Here is a 22,381-nt window from a genome sequence, read left to right on the forward strand (position 1 = left end):
CGCGAGCGAGTGACGGTCCGCTCGGAACGCGGGATCATCCGCGACGGAACGACCGATCTTCCGCGTAGTGTGCCCGTTATTTGTATTTTATATGCAATAACATGTATTGGCGTTCCGCCGCGGAAGTTCGGCGACGGAGTTTCCGTCTAGTGTGGCAAAGGCCTTAGGGTTTTATCTGTGGGTTTTATTCTTAGTTTTATTAAACGCAGGTGGTGTCTAAAACGGTCTTTATTTAAACAAAGAAATCACTTTTTTGATTGTCATTTCTAGAAACTGTCAAAAATATGACAAATCATTATAAAATGTGAAAATGTCAAAGAACATCATTTCGCATTAGACATGCGCAAAACAGTACGTCAAATAGTAATGCAACATCACGCATCTCTTCCACGGAAGTGATATTACTCCGTAACATCACACATTACCCGATCGATTTTTAATGAAATGATGACATTAATAATATTATAATGTTTATATTATATTAATGGTGATATGTGAAGTATTACAGATCATAATATTGAAAAATAGCAATGATAACTGCAATACTTATTAGTTATTGCATATATCGTAAAATTACAATTTAAGTAAATATTTAAAAAATGTAGTTGATTTTCCTTCATACTTAGCCACGTACTTTATGTTGTTTGTTAATAATTGTAAATTGTAATGAACGCAAGCAAATGTAAAACAAAATAAAAAAAAGTGAGTGATGCGAGTGATGTTTGTAACTGATGCGTAATGCGTGATGTTGCATTACGTGTCAAAGTGATATTACTTTTGTACTATTACACGCATTACCTACCCATGCCTATTTCGCATTTGAATCGCGTGTGGAATGTGTCGTATCTTTGAATGAAGCGTCAAAATGTTCTAAGCACCGCGTCCATTGCATCTTGTGTTTGAATTGATGATTATTTCTTTATTACCTAATAAAATGTGAACAATTAATCCACGAAGCCATTTACAAGAGATACTATACGAATTTCTGAGTTATAAAAGATATTTTGACGTTTGTTTCCACGTGGTGACTGTCAAGTATTTAGCTACGTGTTAATTTTGTTCATTATATTATTTTAATAAAGTTACTGATCTCGATCGCATATTGCCCGCGGAATGGAGTCCTTGAACATGTCAAAATTAAATTTGTCCAGCGTAAGGAGCCACGCGACAAGCGAGAACTGTACAAAGCCAGATGTTACAGAAATAAAGTACGAATCGAATGTAAGTAATTCACAGTTTAAATTATAAAGTAAACTGATAAACTGACTGAAATTTATCTATAAATATATCATACAATGCATATCAATGGATAATTTGTATTCATAATATTTAAAATTACATAAATAGTTTCACATCTGCAATTCACGACGTATTCTGTAAATTTTTAATGTAACGTCATTGATTTTACTCAAAATAACAAATTTACACAATAAAATACTTGTCTAGATTAGTTTTATTGTAAATTTTCTTGCTTTTTAAGTTAAATAAAAGGACCTTGAATTAACAAATTATTTATCATGCTTACAATTATTAAAATGTTTTCATAAGACAGAATGTAAACAAATTCCACCATAGTTATGATAGATAACATGTAGTTGCATACATAATATATGCAACAATGCATGCATAGATTGTGAATGTAACATTGCATCATAATGCAATATTATGAAATTTCTTAAAATTAACATGTATAACAAAGAAAAAGTAATATTGTTTATTTCTTTAGGAGTTCATCTATACTAATATTATAAAGCTGAAGAGTTTGTTTGTTTGAATGCGCTAATCTCGGAAACTACTGGTCCGATTTGAAAAATTCTTTCGGTGTTAGATAGCCCATTTATCGAGGAAGGCTATAGGTTATATATGATCACGCTAAATCCAACAGGAGTGGAGTCACGGGGGTGAAACCGCGCGGAGCAGCTAGTTAGTGATAATGCGCTAAAATAGCTAATTTAAAAAATTTTGCCTAAGTACAGTAGGCGCTCGATAATCCGGCGCTCGCCAATCCGGCACGCTCAGTAGTCCGGCACTTCGGGACTCAGACAGCCCGCTCTATAATCCGGCATTTTACATAGCTTAACGCCGGATTACTGAACGAAAACGTCACAAATGATGAACCTAATATGTAATTTTAATACATAATTAATTAATATTTTAATTAATTTATGTATTTTTTTTTATAATAAATTCAACTTACTATGAATATAATATATAATAAATACAACTTAAATATGAAGTCTTATTTCCTATACTAATTCGATAATCCGGCATTTCCGACAATCCGGCATAGAGGAAAAATTGCCGGTGCCGGATTAGCAAGCGCCTACTGTACATATAAATATTAATCAAGAATTTGAAGAGGTTGTTTGATTGTTTGAAAGCACTTATTTCAGATTGCTTCATGCGTCAGTCCTTTTATCTGTATGTATGTATGCTTAGATCTATAAAACTACACAACAGATTTTGATGCAGTTTTTTTATTATAAAGAGTGATTCCAGAGGAAGCTTTTAGTATATTATAATGTGTTTAGTTTTATACAAAGTGGGTGAAGCCACAGGCAGAAATCAAGTATATTATAAATATAACAATAATAATTTTATTTGCAGACACTCCTGGACCCCGATGATGAATTCCACTGTGAATACAGAGATGACATTTGGAAGAATCTATTAGAACAAGACGCTCAGAAACCTGTTATACACCTGCAATCACCACAGGTATGTTATTTCACTACAAATTTAAATGGATAAAACAATTTTTATCTAATATATAATAAAATAATAGTATAAAATTTCTTGTAAAAATGAAAAGTACAATCTTTGTCGTTTGCCGTTGAATACAACGGTATTGCAGTAGTATATCAACTCAAATGTGTGTGTATTGATAAATATGATTTAATAGCTGTGCCCTGCGGTTTTATCCACAGTGCTCCACTCCTGTTGGTCTTAATGATAATAGCCTATCCTTCCTCGATAAATGGGCTATCTATCACCGAAATAATTTTTGAAGTGACTTTGCGAACTTCTTTATCGGGGTTGGACAAAAATTTAGTGTAACATTTTTGCGTTACGCCGTACGCGTGACATTTTTGCGTTACGCCGTACGCGTGACATTTTTGAGTTACGCCATACTCGTGACATTTTTAAGGTCATAAAGAAGTTTCACTTCTTACATGTGTACTCTAGTACACGCATACATTTTTTTTTAAATTGGACCAATAGTTCCTGAGATTAGCGTGTTCAAACAAACAAACTCTTCAGCTTTATAATATTAGTATAGATTAAGAGTAATCAATAATTAATAAAATTACTTTGTTAAATTATTACTCGTTATCTTAAAATGACTTTTTATCTGAACACATTTTAATTTTATATGGAAATACTGATAGAGGAAGGATTTTGTCTTTTTTTTAAGAAAACAAGCCATCTATTTGCATGAAAAATAGGAACCATTTTTTAATTAATTTCATTTATGTGTAATGTGTATTTATTTCAACCAACAATATATTATTATGTTAATAATTTATGAACAAAAAAAATCAAATTTTTTAATTATTAAATTATCATTTTAAAAACATAAAAATCTGTTCAGCCATTTCATAGACATTTAGAGTTTTCAATTTTAACAATATGTGTATGTATAGATTTCGTATTTTATTTCATACAGGCAATGTGCATTTATGAAATACTGATGCAATGATCAGATGCATTGCTTCTTGCATAATGTTGTGTCAGTAGGCTCAAATGGCATTTTACTTACAAATTATTGAAAGGATGGATGTGGATGGTTCTTAGGGAGAGAAAACGTAAACATTTACCATGGGCAAAGCCGGGGCAGACCGCTAGTTTTCAATAAAAATTAAAATAGTTAATGCAAAATAAACTTAATGATTTAAGTTCCTACCATTTTCCTAACTTTATCAAAGAAATTATTTTCACACTTTAGGGAAAGTTTAAAGTTCACTTCACATTCCTTGCTAATTTATTTTTGACTAAAACAAGCAATTAAGACATATATCTTTAACTAGCGTCTGTCCTGGCTTTGTCGGTAGTAAATTTATAAACTCGGGGATCACATACACAATATCAAACCCCAATTTTTTTTAAATTGGTCCAGTAGCTCCTGAAATTATCATGTTCAAACCAAAAAGCATATCTTAATCTTAATACTATGTATTATAAAGGCGAAAGTTTGTAAGTATGTATGGATGTATGGATGTTTGTTACTCTTTCACGTAAAAACTACTGAACCGATTACAATGAAATTTAGCACACATATAGAGGGTAACTTGGATTAACACATAGGATAGGTTTTATCCCGGAAATCCCACGGGAACGGGAACTATGCGGGTTTTCCTTTGAAAACGCGGGCGAAGCCGCGGGCGGAAATCTAGTATTAATATACATAGTTTACAGGTATGATTGGTACAGATGTCAACTATTTTAGAATTGTAAAATAGTGGCATTTGGATGGTGCAATGATTGTTAAATATGATCGTAATTCAAGTTATAAATTGCATCATATTAGAATCGATTTGGTCAATCTTAACATCGCGTCGCTACTGTCCGAGGCAAAAGACATAATGATCTTGCTCTAGTTTTAAATACCTATAATATTAACTGCTTGCGGTTTCACCCGCGTAAATCGACATCTACAGAGAAGATTACTATAAAATTTAATACAAACAAAAAATATTTGAACTTTAAACATACTTACTATCTTTTTAAACTACTTTTAAAATCGTTTAACCAACATATAAAGGAATCTGCATTTATTCCAGTAATTTTCTAAGTCTAACGGTGTATCCATGTTTAGAAGATATAAGTAAGTCATAGAAAATCGGATATTCGGATATTGTATCACAAATTTTCACTATTGCCCTGGTTTATGCATGCTTAAATAATGGTTTATCTACATTTCTTCTCAATTACATAGAGATAAATAATAAATAAATAATAGATAAATAAACTTAATTAATAATTATAGTTACGCCAACGGATCCCCAAGACATTGCTGCGTCGACGTTTCACACGGGAACGTATTGTGCGGACATAGCAGATTCCATTGGCGCAACGTAATTTTAAGTTTTCATTTTATATTCAATTAGCTTTATAATTATTAATTGTTAAGACTTGCATCGAGCAAGACGTATTGTAATAAGTTTATATTAAAGTATTTCTAAGTGAATTCGTAGTTTTTTTTGGGGCCTCCGGCTGTCTGAAACATAATTGGCGCAGTCGGTAGGATCCTCAAAAATAAGTGGCATAGATAGTGACCTTCGCTATTGCTACGAGGATCCAGAATCTACGGTTTCTGCGGCCTGGAGGCGACATCCGAACATTGATCCCGAAAGAAGCCGAATTATGTTCATGTAAGTACATAGAATAGATCTGTGTTACTTATCCTTTTAGTTTTAATCCTTTTTGATATTTTTTATATTTCCAAAATTTTCCATCCGAGAGAATTATTTTCCCGGGAGCCTGCATCGAGTAGGTTATCTCGTAGGTCGTATCTAGATAATAATCGTAGGAATTTAGGTAGCTTAGAAAGTATTTTTGAAGAGATGGCTGTACATGACCCTGACGTTATATTTAAGGCCTTACGCCCGGTTCCCGAATTCGACGGGAATCCGAATGTTTTAACTAGATTTATAAAAATTTGCGATCTAATAGTTAACCAATATGTTAGTACAGGGCCAGGTAGTGAATTATCAAATTTATGTTTAATAAACGGAATTTTAAATAAAATTACCGGTTCTGCCTCTCGGTTTATGAACTCAAATGGAATTCCCGAAAATTGGGCCGGTATAAGGTCGGCTTTAATTAATAATTTTTCAGACCAAAGAGATGAAATCTCTTTGTACAATGACTTGTCTATGGCTTCACAGGGGTCCTCAACCCCTCAGGAATATTACGAAAGGTGCCAGCAACTTTTTAGTACAATCATGACTTACGTTTCACTTCACGAAGTTATCGAAAGTACAATCGAAGCAAAACGTACGCTCTATAAAAAAGTGGCCCTTCAGGCTTATGTTCGCGGTTTGAAAGAACCCCTAGGGTCACGAATTCGGTGTATGAGGCCCGAAACGATGGAAAAGGCCCTCGAATACGTGCAAGAGGAACTTAACGCGACATACCTGCAAAATAGAAATAGTATTCAAAAATTAGATAGAAAGCAATTTAATTTAGGGCCCATGCCTTTGGGGCCCCAATTTTCATTCAATAATACACATGTTCCAAGAAATTCCGAACAATTTGCACCAATGCCTAGACCTAGTACGCATCAACCTGTTCAAGGTCGGCCGCAATTTAATAATTTCAATAGGCAGCCGACGCGAACACAACAGATGTTCCGCGCTTTACCACCGAATTATAATCCGCAAAGTAACGTTTTTAGGCTAAAACCAAATTTTAATCAAAATCAAGGTCCGAAACCAATGAGCGGCGTTAGTCATTATGTAACTAAAGAGATTCCATCTTCTCAAATTGCGCATAATTTTAGGAATAGGGAGATGCATATGCATGAATCCCAAATACCTCATGAAAGTTACTACTTTGATAATGATTTTAATAATTATGACAATAACTGTTACTATGACTCTGAACAATACTTTAACGATTATAATGACTATGACTCATCTAACCTTGACTGTAACTATATTGAAGAACAGCATTGCGACTTATCCCAAGTAGTGACACCTGAGTTAGAGCCCTCTAGCGGCGATAGTGAAAATTTTACGAAAAAGTGCCTTTTAAAAAAGCCAAGATAGAGCTTAACATTCAAACGCAAAGGCAGCTTCCTTTCATACAAATTTCAGATCCACCTTTAAAATTATTAATAGATACCGGTGCTAATCAGTCGTTTATAAGTCCGGAAGCAGTTCAATTATTTTTTGCACATGTAAAATTAGATTACGATCCCTTTGAGGTAACGAACGTTCACGCGACAACTCGCAATAATTATTCAATAACTATACCGTGCTTTTCAGAATTTAGGGATAGCGAAAATATAAAACTTTTTATATATAAATTTCATGAATTTTTTGATGGGCTTATAGGATTAGATTTGTTAGAATTTTGGGGCGCAAAAATTGATTTGAAGGACAGAGTTTTAATTACGCGTTATGCTCGAAACCCTATCCTCATGTATAACTCGTGTAACGTTAATTTCTATGAAGACGTTATACCTGCCGGTTCATCAAAATTGGTTAAAATTCCCATTAATTGCGAAAATGGTGACGTCATAATTTCTGAACAGGCTGTAGGCAGCTGCGTGATACCCCAATGTCTAACTTCAGTAGTAGAAAGTAGAGGTTTCCTAGAAGTGCACAACCCATCTCCGCATGACGTAATTTTTTCATTAGATAGACCAATTAACTGCGAAATTTTTAATGCAGAAGTTTTTAGCAATAATAGAGTTACATCTCGTGCAGATAAAGTTTTATCCAAACTTAGAACCGATCATTTAAATCCGGAGGAACGTATCAATTTAGAGAAATTATGTGCTAGGTACGCGGACGTATTTTACATTGAGGGAGAGCCACTCACGTTCACTAATAAGATTAAGCATAAAATTAGGACAACGGATGAGGTACCCGTTCACACTCGTAGCTACAGATATCCATTTATTCATAGAGAGGAAGTCAAAAGCCAAATTAAAAATATGTTAGAACAAGGTATCATTAGACCTTCTGCATCTGCATGGAGCTCACCTATATGGGTGGTCCCAAAAAAAGCAGACGCTTCAGGTAAAACTAAGTGGCGGCTTGTTGTAGACTTCAGAAAGGTTAATGAAAAGACAGTAGATGATAAATATCCCATCCCCAATATAAATGACGTCCTCCATAAGCTAGGAAATTGCCAGTATTTCACCACCTTAGATTTAGCTAGTGGATTCTATCAGGTGGAAATGCACCCTGATGACGTCCACAAGACAGGTTTCAATGTCGAGCATGGGCACTACGAATTTTTACGTATGCCCATGGGCTTAAAAAATTCTCCATCAACTTTTCAAAGAGTGATGGATAATGTTCTCAAAGACCTACAGAACACGATTTGCCTAGTTTATCTCGACGATATCATTGTTTTTAGTACGTCATTGCAAGAGCACATGAATAATTTGGAAAAGGTTTTTGCAAAATTGAGAGAATCAAATTTTAAAATCCAAATGGACAAGTCAGAATTTTTAAAATTAGAGACATCGTATTTAGGGCATGTTATTTCTAAGGACGGAATTAAGCCTAATCCGGACAAAATTTCAGCAATAGAAAAGTATCCTATACCTAAAACACCTAAGCAAATTAAGCAATTTCTCGGTTTATTAGGCTATTATAGAAAATTTGTACCCGATTTCGCTCGTATCACAAAACCTCTAACGCAGTGTTTGAAAAAAGGCAAGAAGATAATTTTAGATACTGATTACATAAATTGTTTTACGAAATGTAAGTCTCTCTTAACGAATGATCCGATTTTACAGTATCCAGATTTTAGTAAAGATTTCATTTTAACAACGGACGCTTCAAATTTTGCTTTAGGAGCTATTTTATCGCAAGGTCCTATTGGTTCTGATAAGCCTATCTGTTACGCATCTAGAACACTTAATGACAGTGAATTAAATTATAGTACTATAGAAAAAGAGCTTTTAGCTATAGTCTGGGCAACAAAGTACTTTCGCCCTTATTTATTTGGCCGTAAATTCAAAATCGTTACAGATCATAAGCCATTACAGTGGGTTATGAGTATGAAAGAACCGAACGCAAGACTAACGCGGTGGAAACTTAAGCTTAGTGAATATGATTTTTCGGTAATTTATAAAAAGGGAAAAGCTAACACAAACGCAGACGCGCTATCTCGCGTTGAAATTCATAACGAAGAAATTAGTTCCGTATTAGTTAACACATCAGTAGATAATATTTCAAATAGCTCATCCACAGAGACAGTTCATCTTAGCTCACCTAGACGTAATCAAAACGCAATGAGGTCTTCAACCGAAACGGCTTATTCACCATCAGGTGACCATATATCGCTAGGCTCATCCACGGAAACAGCACATACTAGTAGAGAAAATCCTATACTTGAGGTACCAATTACGGACGAACCATTAAATAAATTTCACAGGCAATTATTCATTACGGTAGTAGGCGATATTAAACGTAAGCCTAAAGTAACTAAGCCTTTTGAAAATCACACGCGTATTTCTCTCCAACTACGTCAACCTTACCTTGAGGAAGATATAGTCGATATGATTAAGGAATTTGTTAGTCCAAAAATTAAAACCGCGATGTTAATAGAACCATATGACTGTATGTTCGATATTGTTCCCATTATACAGGAAAAGTTCAAGAGTTCATCATACAAACTTGTGATAGCCAAATCCGAGATAGAAAATGTCAGTGACTACTTAAACCAGCAGGATTTAATTAGAAAGTACCACGACGGTAAAACAAACCACCGGGGGATAAACGAATGTTACTTAGCTCTTTCCAAACGTTATTTTTGGCCTAAAATGAAGGATGAAATTACTAAATTTATTAACGAATGTAGTATATGCGGTCAGGTAAAATATGACAGGAAACCCATTAAACAGCAATTCAAGGTTGTTCCACCAGCTACAAAGCCTTTCGAAATTGTTCACATAGATACTTTTACAGTTGAGACCGAAAAATATCTAACTATTATAGACGTGTTTTCCAAGTACGCGCAAGCTTATTACCTCCGAGATATTACTGCTATAAGTATTGTGCAAGCTCTTTTAACATTTTCAACGCATCACGGTCTGCCTTTAACGATTGTAACTGATAATGGCACGGAATTTACGAACCAAATTTTTTCTGAATTTGTTAACTTACATAAAATTAATCATCATAAAATACTTCCAAATTCGCCAAATGATAACGGTAATATAGAAAGATTCCATTCCACGCTTTTAGAACACCTTAGAATACTTAGATTAAAAAATAAAGAGGCTATGGTGACGCACTTAATACCTTACGCACTTTTAGCATACAATAGTACCATCCATAGTTTTACGAAATGTAGGCCTTATGACCTCATACTTGGGCATATGGACCCTAGAGACCCTGTGGATATTGATCTAACAAAACACTTAATGCAGCAATATATATTAACACACAGGAGTAGAGTACAGGAAGTATATAAAACGATTAACGAATTTTCTTTGCAAAATAGAACTAATCTAATAGAAAATAGGAATAGGGATCGGGATCCCGAGATCCAGTACGAGCCTGGTCAGATAGTATTTGTCAATAACCCATTAGCTGCCCGTAAGAAATTAGCACCCCGTTATACTAAAGATAAGGTTTTAACTAATTTGCCTATACATATATATACCTCTCGTAAGAAGGACCCCGTTGCAAAACACAGACTTAAACGTGTGCCTAAGACCGCCAAATTGTTACAGGATACTGATGCTTCTCACGATCCCCGTAGTAATGACACAGGAGATAAAACTTGACGACTTAGGAAATGGACCAGGACTACTGCCGTTTAAACTTGGACAAGCGAGACTTTTGACGCATTATCATACGTTTTTAGAATACATAGAACTTAATGACATTGACATTAAATTAAGGACATTACAGGACCAAATTATACACTATAAAAGGACTCTAGACAGTGAAGCTTTAAGTTTGTACGAAAATCAAATTGAGCACCTTTCTTCTAAATTAGTGCAAGTTTTAGAACAGCTTAAATCGCTTGAGCCAAGTCGTGTAAAAAGAGGTCTCATTGATGGGCTAGGATCGGTAATAAAAGGCATAACTGGTAATTTAGATTACACAGACGCAATAAGATACGATAGTGTTATCAAAAATTTAGAACACAATCAGGATCAAATAGTTAATGAATTCAATACTCATATTAGTATAAGCAAAGAATGGATGAAACGTCATTCTGAACTTATATCTAAAATTGTCGAAAATCAGGTAAAGATAAATTCTACTTTAATATTTTTTATGACGCAACAAGACTATAAAATATCCCGTTTGATAAAATATGCTAAATTTGCCCAAATCCTTAGCATAATGACAGAAAATGTAGATGATATATTGCAAGAATTGGTTAGAATTGAAAATACATTAGCTTTCATTCGTACGTCCTCAACACATCATTCTATGTTAAGTTCAAATGTGTTAAAGGATATATTAATAAAATTAAATACTATATATGGTAAGGATAGAATTTTAGAGTTAGAATTAAGACAATATTACGATATAATAAAACCAGGATATTATTTTAATGGAAAAAAGATTATAATTGTTCTTAAATTTCCAATAGTGTCTAAGGATTCATTTACTTTTTATAAATTAGCTGTTTTTCCTAATAAGTACATGCAGGCTCTCATCCCTCCTTATCCTTTCATTGCCACAAGTACACAGTCTTTCTTGTACATGGAGGCTGAATGCCCGAAGTACGGTAATGGGTATCTTTGTGAGATAAAAACCAATCAGATCCAGACGAAAGCAGACTGCATACAGGATTTTATACAAAGTCAAGTCTTGGGCCAAGGATGCAGGATGACGGAAGTAATCCTTTCTCAAGAAATGATACTAGGACTGGATGACAGACACTACATCCTATCTATGCCACACCAGACGAAAATACACCTAAAATGCAAACAGGACGATTTCATGACTGTTAATGGCAGCTTCCTCATAACCGTTCCTGAAAATTGTATCCTGGAATCAGATAAATTTAAAGTCAATAACGTTCAAGATAGAATTCGAGGACAACCACTGAAAATAAGTAATATCGACTTAAATGAAATGCACTTCAACCACAGCCCTGAAAATCATGTAAAGTTGAATTCAATAAATTTGGAAGATCTGCATAAGATACATACTAAGATACTGATGCAAGCACCGATTGAACTAGAAAAGGATACATCGACGATATACCATACCACTGTCCCAATTTATACATTCCTTTTGGGCACTTTACTACTTTTCGCAACTTACAAAGTAATCAGTTATAAGAAAGTTATGTGCTGGAAGAATCAAGACGACCCTAATACAAAGACGGAAGATCAAGACAGTCAAAATTGTACCGAATCTTCGCCAGGACCACAGTTTCCAGCAACATTTTATCACACCGTGCTCAAATAGTTGCTGGTCTTCGGGGGGAGGAGTTACGCCAACGGATCCCCAAGACATTGCTGCGTCGACGTTTCACACGGGAACGTATTGTGCGGACATAGCAGATTCCATTGGCGCAACGTAATTTTAAGTTTTCATTTTATATTCAATTAGCTTTATAATTATTAATTGTTAAGACTTGCATCGAGCAAGACGTATTGTAATAAGTTTATATTAAAGTATTTCTAAGTGAATTCGTAGTTTTTTTTGGGGCCTCCGGCTGTCTGAAACATAATTTTATTGTAAATATTTATTGATTGTATTATGAGATAAATATTTTTAAAGCATAGTCCAAACTCCAAAGTAAAGAAATGTTATACTAAAAAGTTAAATAAAACTGTGGTGAAAAATAAAATACGCCACCTATTTAAAACATTACTTCTTTTACGGATCTAGCAAAGTCGGATAAATATCAACAAAATTTGTAGAGCGCGAGAATATTGCACAATGAAACGTAATATGAATTAAATATAATATATTACCTAATTTATCTCGATTAATACTGGTCAAGCCGGTGATTAAAAGGAAAAGTTATAAGTTCAATAACCTGTTGTTTGAATGAAATAACACAAAGATCCTTTCATTTAAATTACAACAAAAATAAACTAATGTAATCATATCCAGTTTTATGGAACAATGTGTGTAGAAGTCGCTTAAATTCGCTTCTGCTGAATGTTAGCAATTTTAAATTTCAAACTTATTTCTATTGAATTAAGTTTGAAATTTATAAACTATATTCTCATTATGAATGTTTAAAATTATGCAGCTTATAAATTAGGAGACATAAATCAAGGAGAATTTAACTTTTAAAATAAAAATTCTTCCCACAACTCAGCACTTACAAATGACATCTAATGAACAAATTATGAGTTTTTTAGTATAATTTTTTAAATCCTGTATGCCTTCCTATGCCATTTTTTAAAGATCTAAGTTTTTTATTGTGTTGGTTTATCCATCCTATCTTCACCTTATTGCATAAAATATAATTATGTTACCTATCTCTTTATCAAATTCTTTATGTAATTAATATATCTATTACAAATTCACAGCTCGAATTCAGAGGGGCCCTCGTTCAGCAGTTGCGCGACGTATCAAAGAAGCTCGGCCTCTCGCTAGCAACACTGCACTCTGCGGTCGCACAGTTGGATCTATTCATGGACGCACACAGACTGAGAGCGGACAGACTCACACATGTGGCGCTTGCGTGCTTATCTCTTGCAGGTTCGTGGTGTCCTGGTACTTTTTTTTTTATTGAGAACTAATGAAAAAAAATTGGTTGTTTGTAAAGTAGGTTTACGATCGAGATGTTTACGTGATAACGTCTTATTGGTGGCAGCGCTCGAGATGAGACGGGAGATCGGTCCGTCTCTCTCTCGTTATACCTGCGATCGCGATCGTGAGGTTTTGGTGTGACACAAGTTTCTGAACATGTCACCCGACTAAAACGATTTTAAAAATGTTATCACGTCAAAACATACTACATCTTATTATTTTACTGCATTGCTTGGATTAAATACACTAGTCGATACTGTATTAGCCTTTAATCATTTATACTATAAATCTATTTGTGGACATAGGTACAATGTAAATAGACTGAGAGCGGATAGACTCACGGTGCTCGCGTGCTTGTCTCTTGCAAGACAAGCTCGTGCTGCCCTGGTACTTTTTTGTTAAGCAAAAAATATGCAAATTAATAGATTTTTTAATTTTCTAGGTTAGTCGTCACCTATGAATGTAAAATAAAAACAAACGCATTATATGTAATTTTTATCATATTAATCTAGTGCCTTATTTTAAAGTTGTAATTTAGCAGCAACAGACTATACACAAATACTGTAAAAACTCCTTCATTCCACAGCAAAGAGTGAAGAGAAGCTCAGCAGGGCGCCCACACTGAAAACATTGGCTAAAATAAGTGGCGTACAACTATGCGGCAAGACGTTCAGACAATTAGAGTGGATGGTCGGTCAGCACGTGCGTTGGCGACTGTTAGCGCCCACGCCCGTGACTTTCGCGGCTCTATTGGCACAATACGTGGTCACTGACGCGGATCTGACCACGAGACACCCGAAGTTTGTGAGACGGTTCAGGCGGGATGGAGCTAAGTTGCTTGAAGCGTATCTGGATTTGACACTGTCCGGTGAGTTATTTTTTTATATGATAATTATTTATTTATTTATTTATTATTTGTATGTTACCAACCAACCAATGTTGGGACAATTTTAATTATTTGATTGTTTTTGATTCTTCAGTGTAATTGCAATATAAATGATAATTAATTACCTTGTGTGTAGTGAAAAGTTAAAGCATTACGAAGTAACGTCCTATTGCTTCAATGGTGCGTAAGTTTTTATGGAAAGGGTCCAGTTACCTTACTGTTTGTATTCTAGTTTAGAAAATTTCCACCAATGATAAAATATGACACGAAAATATCTTATATAATACATATTCATATTATCATGTTTGATATTTAGTACCTTGTGTGTAGTGAAAAGTTAAAGCATTACGAAGTAACGTCCTATTGCTTCAATGGTGCGTAAGTTTTTATGGAAAGGGTCCAGTTACCTTACTGTTTGTATTCTAGTTTAGAAAATTTCCACCAATGATAAAATATGACACGAAAATATCTTATATAATACATATTCATATTATCATGTTTGATATTTAGTTTTGTAGTCTATATTATTTTAAAATGAATGCCTATTTCCCTTGGTCACGACATCGCGCGTGAACGGCTGGACCGATTTCGATAATATTTATTTGATGTGTTCGTTACTGTCTTATGAAATAAAATTTCGAGGTTCAAATTAATAAAATGTAAAACTTAACGGCCATTTAAACTTCACTCACGGGTTTGACAATTTACGCGAAGACAGAACAATGAAATGTCGGGTCAGATATATTTTTTAAATAGAAACAAATTATAATATAAACATTTCTTAACAGATGTGCGTCTCAAAGTGGTCCAAACTGTAGAAGTAACTATTTTATTATTTCCCAACAGATGTGCGTCTCAAAGTGGTAGAGAGCGTGGAAGTGGGTTGTGCGTGTGTGTCGTGCGCACGCGCAGAGCTCGGGCTGTGTGCGTGGCCGCGTTGGCTTGAAAAGCTCAGCGGCAGGCGGCATGAGACTGTGGCGCCTGTGGCTAGGCTGCTGCATAGGTGAGGAGCAAAAATTATAACTAGCTTTTTAGTAGTCTTAACATATCTAATCTATATACAGGGTGTAATCGTTAAGTGTGCACAGGCGATTATTCCGCAACTATTGCAGATATCAAAAAACTTTAAACTGATATTGAAAGTACTTAACCTAATGAGTAAAATGGCCATAATAAATTTTTAAAAATAAAACGAGAAATATCTAAAAAATTCACTTGATTTAGTATGAGATATTGAGATATGACTATCCCATGTACATTTAATATGAAAGATTTTAGCTTTTTCTTTCTTTTTTGACGTGACAACGTCTCATAATTCGATAGAGCCGGCTGCACGCACGAAAAAACATGACTCATGCGGCGTTACCTCGCTCTGAGGCGTTCCATGTAAGGCTTGAAGTGCAAGCGAGAGCGCGGAACGAGCGACAAAGAAACGGACGTTGTCACGTTCAACTATCGTCAGTAAACCGACTTTACAGACAACCGATTTTTTAAAGTGAAACTTTTATTACATCGTACTCAAACTTTTTGGTCTGTGTAGCGCATGTCGCGTGACGGTCGGCTGCCGAGTAGGTATAAAGCAGTGTTCGGAACCGTACGATAATTATCGTACAAATACGATAATTTTGTGCCTAAGTTTCACTTTTACCGTGGTTTCATAAAACCACACAACATTTTTTTTATTTTATGTTTAATTAATTAAGATAATGATTTCTATGTATTTAATTTTGTATTTAGGATGAATAAATAATTATGATTATGAAATTTCATCCAAATAAGTGGTTAAGACGTGTAAGAAGACAGACAGTTACGTATTTAATAAATACGTGATAATACGTTATAAATATTATTTATAACTATCTTTGCCTGCGTTGCGTCAAAGAAAATCCGCATAGTTCCCGTTCGATTGGGATTTCCGGGATAAAACCAATCCTATGTCCTATCTCTGTGTCAGATTTCATCTAAATATACTCAGCATTCAGAGACGTAGAAGAGACAGACAGAGTTTCTTTCACATTTATAATTGTATAGTTAAGATTGATCCATCACAGACACTTTTATTCATAACTTTTATTTTCGTTGTGTAAATAAAATAATTGAACCCGTTAACATGATGAACAAAGGCCGAAAAGACATAAGTCGATGTCCCGTCCGGTTGATATCCTTACAAATGGTTATACCAACGAAGCGAATACCTGACTACCCCCAAACCTAAAAAAAAATGAAACACCATGTATAAATCAATTAATAAAAAAATATTTCATTCACAGAATGATGCAGATAAAATCACGCGACACGACCGAATGCGAAGTAGACCAAGGCTACAGTAGTGCACAGACCACTCCCAATATTACCCCCTCTACTTCACCACAATACCAAATATCGACCACTTGCACCAATTACCTCGGCTACAGACAACCGATCAACACAGAGTACCTAATCCCAGAGACAAACTACTACAGGATTTCGCAACAAACAGACCACAGACTGTGCAGAGCAAGCAGATTAATCGAAGCGAGCATAGAACCATCCACAAGTATGGCTGTGAAAAGAAACATTGATTCGAACGAATTGGAATTAGATAGAAAGAGATACAGGGTGTCTCTGTCGCAGGCGGTTCAATGATAGCGTCTAGTCGGTGTGACTGGTTCTGGAACGTTCGAGAACAAGAAGCTTATATCTAATACACGGGAGATTTCAGTATGAACATTAACTTGTAACAAGAAAATATGACGTTGAATGACGCCTGTATGTTTTTTATCCCTTTCACACCTAGGTAGTTAGTTAGGTGTGAAAGGGATAAAAAACATACAGGCGTCATTCAACGTCATATTTTCTTGTTACAAGTTAATGTTCATACTGAAATCTCCAGTGTATTGGATATAAGCTTCTCGTTCGAGAAGCAAAGGTAATGTTGTTATGGAACGTTCTAGAATGATTCAAATTTTCGATAAAATTTGAATTTTTGAATTTCGAATGCAGGCATTGCTTTTTATGCGGGATATAATGTTGTTAGTAAACGCTGTATTATTTTAATGATTTGCGTCGCTGTTTTGTTGGTTTTGTATTGGTAGAAGTATCTTTGCATATAATTTAATTGAGAAATATATCGGCGTTAAGAAACATTGTACTCGATTAAATGTTAGAGAATATAGCAATAATTACGTTAATATTGTAAAGTGCCTCGTTTGAACTTAAGCCGGTCACACTGCGTTTAGCAAATTCAGTACATATTTACATGCACATAGAGTTCCTAGTTGCAATTTTTTTTTTATTTATTTTAGTATCATTCCAAGAGACGTACCAGTGTTTTTTAGATATGTACTGAATTGATTTATTTTTTTGCATTTATTTATTATTTTGTTTGAAGGTATTCAATCAGACACGCCTACAGGCGAAACGGGCGAACGGGTCAAAAAATAAAATAATATTTATTTATAATTCTGTCTCGTAGCTTTTCTACAAATAATATCAAAGAAATAACCCTTTCCCCTATTTTTGGTACACAAATAATTTGATTGAAATATATCCCATATCAAATACTATAATAATATATATGAAAAATCACGCGCGGAGAATTACTTGTGCAAAAGCACATGTGAATAATCACATGAGAAAAGTCATATTTGAAAAGTCACTGTAAAAAAATCACCGAAAAATAACAGTGATAAATCACAGCTGTGATTTAACCGTTCGCCCTTAGATTAATGCTATGCCAATTGCGAAGTCTGAATTCTATATTGTATTAGATAACTGACTCTGGACATTTTTTTACATTTTTTTTTTAACTCACTGTACCTATTTATTTTATTTATGACTTGAATGATTTTTATAACTGAAAATTTTCTTGATCACCATGTAGCCATCTTAATACTCTATGGTTCAAATAAAAAAAAACGAATATTTTTAACATATTCTCTTAGCTTGTATAATATATCATTAATATAAAAAAATGTAGTTCCAAAACATAATAACTTGAAATTTGTCTAGAGTGTAGTTTGTTTAAACCAAACATAATCTACAGCATTGCTGTGAAAAGACTTCGTACGGTATCGAACCTAAGTACGTTTTATACGAAATATTTAAATTTAGGTAGGTAGTAACAAATTAACCAATTGAGTTCACAACTCGCGTATTTTAATGTGGCAGTGTTGCCAACAACTGTAGTACACCAAAGAAATAACCTTTAATAGTAGAAATATTAGGTAATATCGCTTAAAAATAATTTAAAACTACCCATAGTTTAGTAATTTAGAACCTGAAGATGAAGGTACAATATGGAACTGTATTAATATCTGCAAACTGTTAAAAATAATTGGCAACACTGCATTTGTCGAATTTATCTTTTGCCGGGGAACTTAAAAAGTTTTTGACAAGTTGTGGACTTGATATCATTAACACACGGACGGACATGTAGTTTTATATTAATAAGTATGTAATAATATAACGCAATATAAATTGACAAATTTATAGTATGTTAGTTCGTGTGTTATGTCTTTGTATGGACTAATATTGCTTATATGTTTATTATTTAGCGAAATAAAGTCATACGTAATTAGTTTTATTGAAGTGAAAACTTCTTTAGCGGCGTTGAGCACTTTTTCTGTAATGGGTATAAAATCTTAAACTCGCGTCAGGACACGTGACCTGATCGAAAAAGTGTAAGACGGATACCATTCCAAAATATCAAACATGCTCAACGTTAATAATCAAGTTTTCACTTCTGCCGGCACTCCAGGAGTGCAACCCGTTTTTTTTAAAACGTGGTTACGTCTTTTGTCTACCATCTTTATCCACTTTTCACTATTTATTATTACTCTTTGATTTTAATAAAGCATTATTAGTTCATATAAGGAATACGCGATGATTGCCAAATCATTTTGACGATCATTTGCTTAAATATAGGTAAATTCTCGTTCATAATATTAAGGTGAATATAATTTATTATTAATAAAAACTGTCTGTTTAATAAATTCTGATTATAAATTAATTTAGGCTAGCTTCCATCATGTGACAGCGCCCGTTTGTAACTACTTTCGAATTGCCAGATTTGAATATCGATATTCTCAAAAAAAAAATTAAAAATGAAATCTCTTTTTTAAAACAAAAAGCGCGCGCTGTTGCATTCTTTAGCCGTAATGTCACAGATTGTAAAACATCACCTTAATGTTAAATGCTAGAATAATTTTCGTTTTCATTTAGTTTTAATGTTAGAACAATGTTTTTTTATTGTTTTAATAAGGTATTACGATGGAGCCAGAATAAATCGAATCCGAAAAGTCGAGAACAATTTATAGAATTAGTAATACATATTTCTTATTTCACTCTTCAATTCCAAAATGGCAGCTAATTATGAAAATAGAATACAAACGGGGATAATTTTAAACGCTGGAAAGTTTTGTTTAAATCATCTGAATTTCGTTTTATTCATCTAAAAGTTTGGTTTTTTCACAATTTTTTTGTAAACAATTTAATAGCATGTCTCGCTCATTTACACACCATTCAATGTTTTTTTTTCAAGATTAATAGTTCTATTAAGTTAAATGTTGCCAGTATTTTTAAATTATACCCGTTATCGTAATATCTTTGAAATAACTTAAAAATTATATAAATTGCGCAGGATGGTTGTGAACAGAGTTTGTTTATTTTTGATGTTGAAATCCGTTTATCGTGTGATATAGGATTATTTTTGTGCATTTTTATTTTCTATTTTTACACAGTTTTTTCTTCGTCTTTTTCTTTGCAATTAATTTGCCGACTCGATGATATGTAAGGTAAATTATAGGGATATCATATAGATTGTTAATGCCCGGCTATTTAATAGAAATAGAACATTGTTTTGCTTGCAAATTGTTAAAATTCACGTAAGGAAGAATAGAATATTCTCTATTTCTTGTTTAATTAAATAAATAACATGAAATTGTAAAAGTTTAAAAATCACTTAAATAGCTTTCCGTAATTTTTCATAATTTGTTCATAGTATCCAAAAGAAATACTGTTTCTTATACTAAAAATCCTAGAAGAGAACAATTGTATCGAAATCGTTCATAATTTTATATACAAGCAGTTATGAGTTTTTTTCCGCCATTGATTTATTATAATATGTGGCATTTTAATTTTTAATAAATTTTGTTTAATTTTTTTCTTTTCTTGTTTTAACTGATTATGTTGTAAAAAGTTTAATTTTGAAAGTTACCATTGTTTCCAGATTTGCGTAATGTAATATTGTCATCTTAAACCCTAAAATACATAAAATAAAATATTGTAATGTAATTGTTATACTACGCTTTTGTAATTTATAAAATTTGATACGATTTTAAATCATTAGAGAATTGCAGTTTCCAATCGACCAAAATAACGTTAATTAAACAAATCGTATCGAATTTTCTTGATCTTCGACTTGCATCTTCTGTACTTAATGCCATCTTTAAAATTAAAAATGTAGACAGGGTTGCCACATGTGTCATTTATTTTATACTCATTTTATGTTTAAATATGGTAACCCTGTTACACTATGTTATGGTTGGAGAGATGCTACGTTAGAGCAATGATATAATTGATATATCGCTTAAAGACTGATGTGATGGTACTACAGTGTTAAATGATTGATGATTGTAATAGGACACCATAGTTTTGTACTCAACGAATGAAATTTAAAGATGCAACTTGAAATAAAAGTATTTACTCTTTCCTTGGCTTTTATTGAACTCACTTAAAGAACATAACTCTCATCCAATATTAATAAAATATAATTATTTCACACAGAAATATAACTAGGTACTTAACCTACAGTAAAATTGTTGCTATTCATATACGAGTCTGAACGATATAATAAAATTCCATAGTGCTTATAGCAAACTAAAGACGATAATTTAATAGTAACTTCACACGTAAAATCAATTCTATATGTGCTTGAAGACGAGATTTGATATTGGGCTAAGCTAAGCCAGCCGGTATACGGTTGTGTCGTCAATAGACAATGTCGGGAGACGTGGAGGCCGGCGTGGTGGTCGTCGCTTACGTCGCGGTCGACACTCGCAGTGCAAAGCGCAGAGACCAATTCCCGCGCATCCAGACAGAAAGAGCGGCAAAGCTAGTGTCCTCGTCACAGTCGCTACTTGTTCCCCCCTCGACCATCTAGGCACCACGACAGTGGTGTCCGCTCGAGACCAGAAACATGGATACCTGGCGCCCACGTAGCCGTAGTTGAGCGTAAAGTTCTCACAATTCACAGTTGGTGGATAACCGCATCCTTTTATGTTTACATACAGTACAGCCGGACGCCAATCCTCAGCGTATGCTTTGTATTTGACGTGCAATTGGATACATTTATATGCGTCGCTAGTGCATCCTTCTCGGCAAGATGCCCAAGTGCAGTTGTCGAGTCCGAGCCTATCATCCCGTCTCTCTGTTACGCATTCCGCAGGGACTGGATCGAAGTCAGCGGCTAACGCACTTAGCGCTGGGTCTGCGTAAAGAGGCACGAGAAAAAGTAACGCTGAACTGCCTCCACCGAGCACTGCTGCCAATGAAATTGTTATGTATCGTGTGAGTCTGGCGCGTGTATCTCCTCTTCGACGCTTGGCTCGCACGACCAGTCTTTCTGAACTTCCACCACGCATTTTTAGAGCACTGCGTCAACCCATGCTGAATTAAAAACCTTGTCCTAAATGCATTGTTTTGCCATAAGCATGCGCCAAGTTATAACATGCGCAGTAATAATTTTAACGAAAATATATTGTGCGGTAATATATTATTGAATATATTGCAATTTATTTAATAAAATGATACATACTTGTAATTTTAGCACTTTTTGATCATAATTATATTGATTTTCAAACAAATGTTTATTTTAGAAGTGCGTATATTTGAAGTTAAGTATCTTTTTCCAAATTATATAACCATATTTGATAATGCAGTTTTTTTATTTAAACTTGTTTAGATTAATTCCTTGTTAGTTTTAAAAGCAAAAAGGATTTAACATAAAAAAAGTCCAGGTAATAGACAATCATACAGAAACGCTTATTTTTTGGCTGTATGATTATAAGCCTTTGCCTTTTTTTTACAAAAG

The 22,381-nt window shown here is 34.0% G+C and overlaps 2 protein-coding genes across 2 annotated transcripts; one reads left to right on the forward strand and one right to left on the reverse strand.

Annotated features, from left to right (window-relative positions):
• Positions 1-816: 816 nt before the first annotated feature.
• Positions 817-20,999, forward strand: CycJ (Cyclin J). The gene is made up of 6 exons (XM_089708208.1): positions 817-1,221; positions 2,608-2,718; positions 13,202-13,373; positions 14,011-14,292; positions 15,157-15,313; positions 16,581-20,999. Exons 1-6 carry the CDS (start codon positions 1,114-1,116, stop codon positions 16,933-16,935), a joined length of 1,185 nt encoding a protein of 394 aa, XP_089564334.1. The 5' UTR covers positions 817-1,113; the 3' UTR covers positions 16,936-20,999.
• Teh1 (tipE homolog 1 phospholipid transfer protein) lies at positions 20,997-22,100 on the reverse strand. The gene has a single exon (XM_089708210.1). It carries the CDS (start codon positions 21,930-21,932, stop codon positions 21,252-21,254), a length of 681 nt encoding a protein of 226 aa, XP_089564336.1. The 5' UTR covers positions 21,933-22,100; the 3' UTR covers positions 20,997-21,251.
• Between the last annotated feature and the right edge of the window lie 281 nt (positions 22,101-22,381).

This window comes from Colias philodice, chromosome 20 (genome assembly GCF_061535455.1).
Source record: "Colias philodice isolate Cphi_HAF_F1 chromosome 20, ilColPhil1 Martin Lab GWU primary, whole genome shotgun sequence".
NCBI classification, from domain to species: Eukaryota; Metazoa; Arthropoda; class Insecta; order Lepidoptera; family Pieridae; genus Colias; species Colias philodice.

Bases quoted from the DNA above. Each gene is read 5' to 3' on its own strand.
- CycJ (XM_089708208.1), top strand. From the start codon at position 1,114: ATGGAGTCCTTGAACATGTCAAAATTAAATTTGTCCAGCGTAAGGAGC. The intron at 2,719-13,201 runs GTATGTTATTTC...ACAAATTCACAG, and splicing joins TACACCTGCAATCACCACAG to CTCGAATTCAGAGGGGCCCT. The intron at 15,314-16,580 runs GTGAGGAGCAAA...TTTCATTCACAG, and splicing joins GTGGCTAGGCTGCTGCATAG to AATGATGCAGATAAAATCAC.
- Teh1 (XM_089708210.1), bottom strand. From the start codon at position 21,932: ATGCGTGGTGGAAGTTCAGAAAGACTGGTCGTGCGAGCCAAGCGTCGA.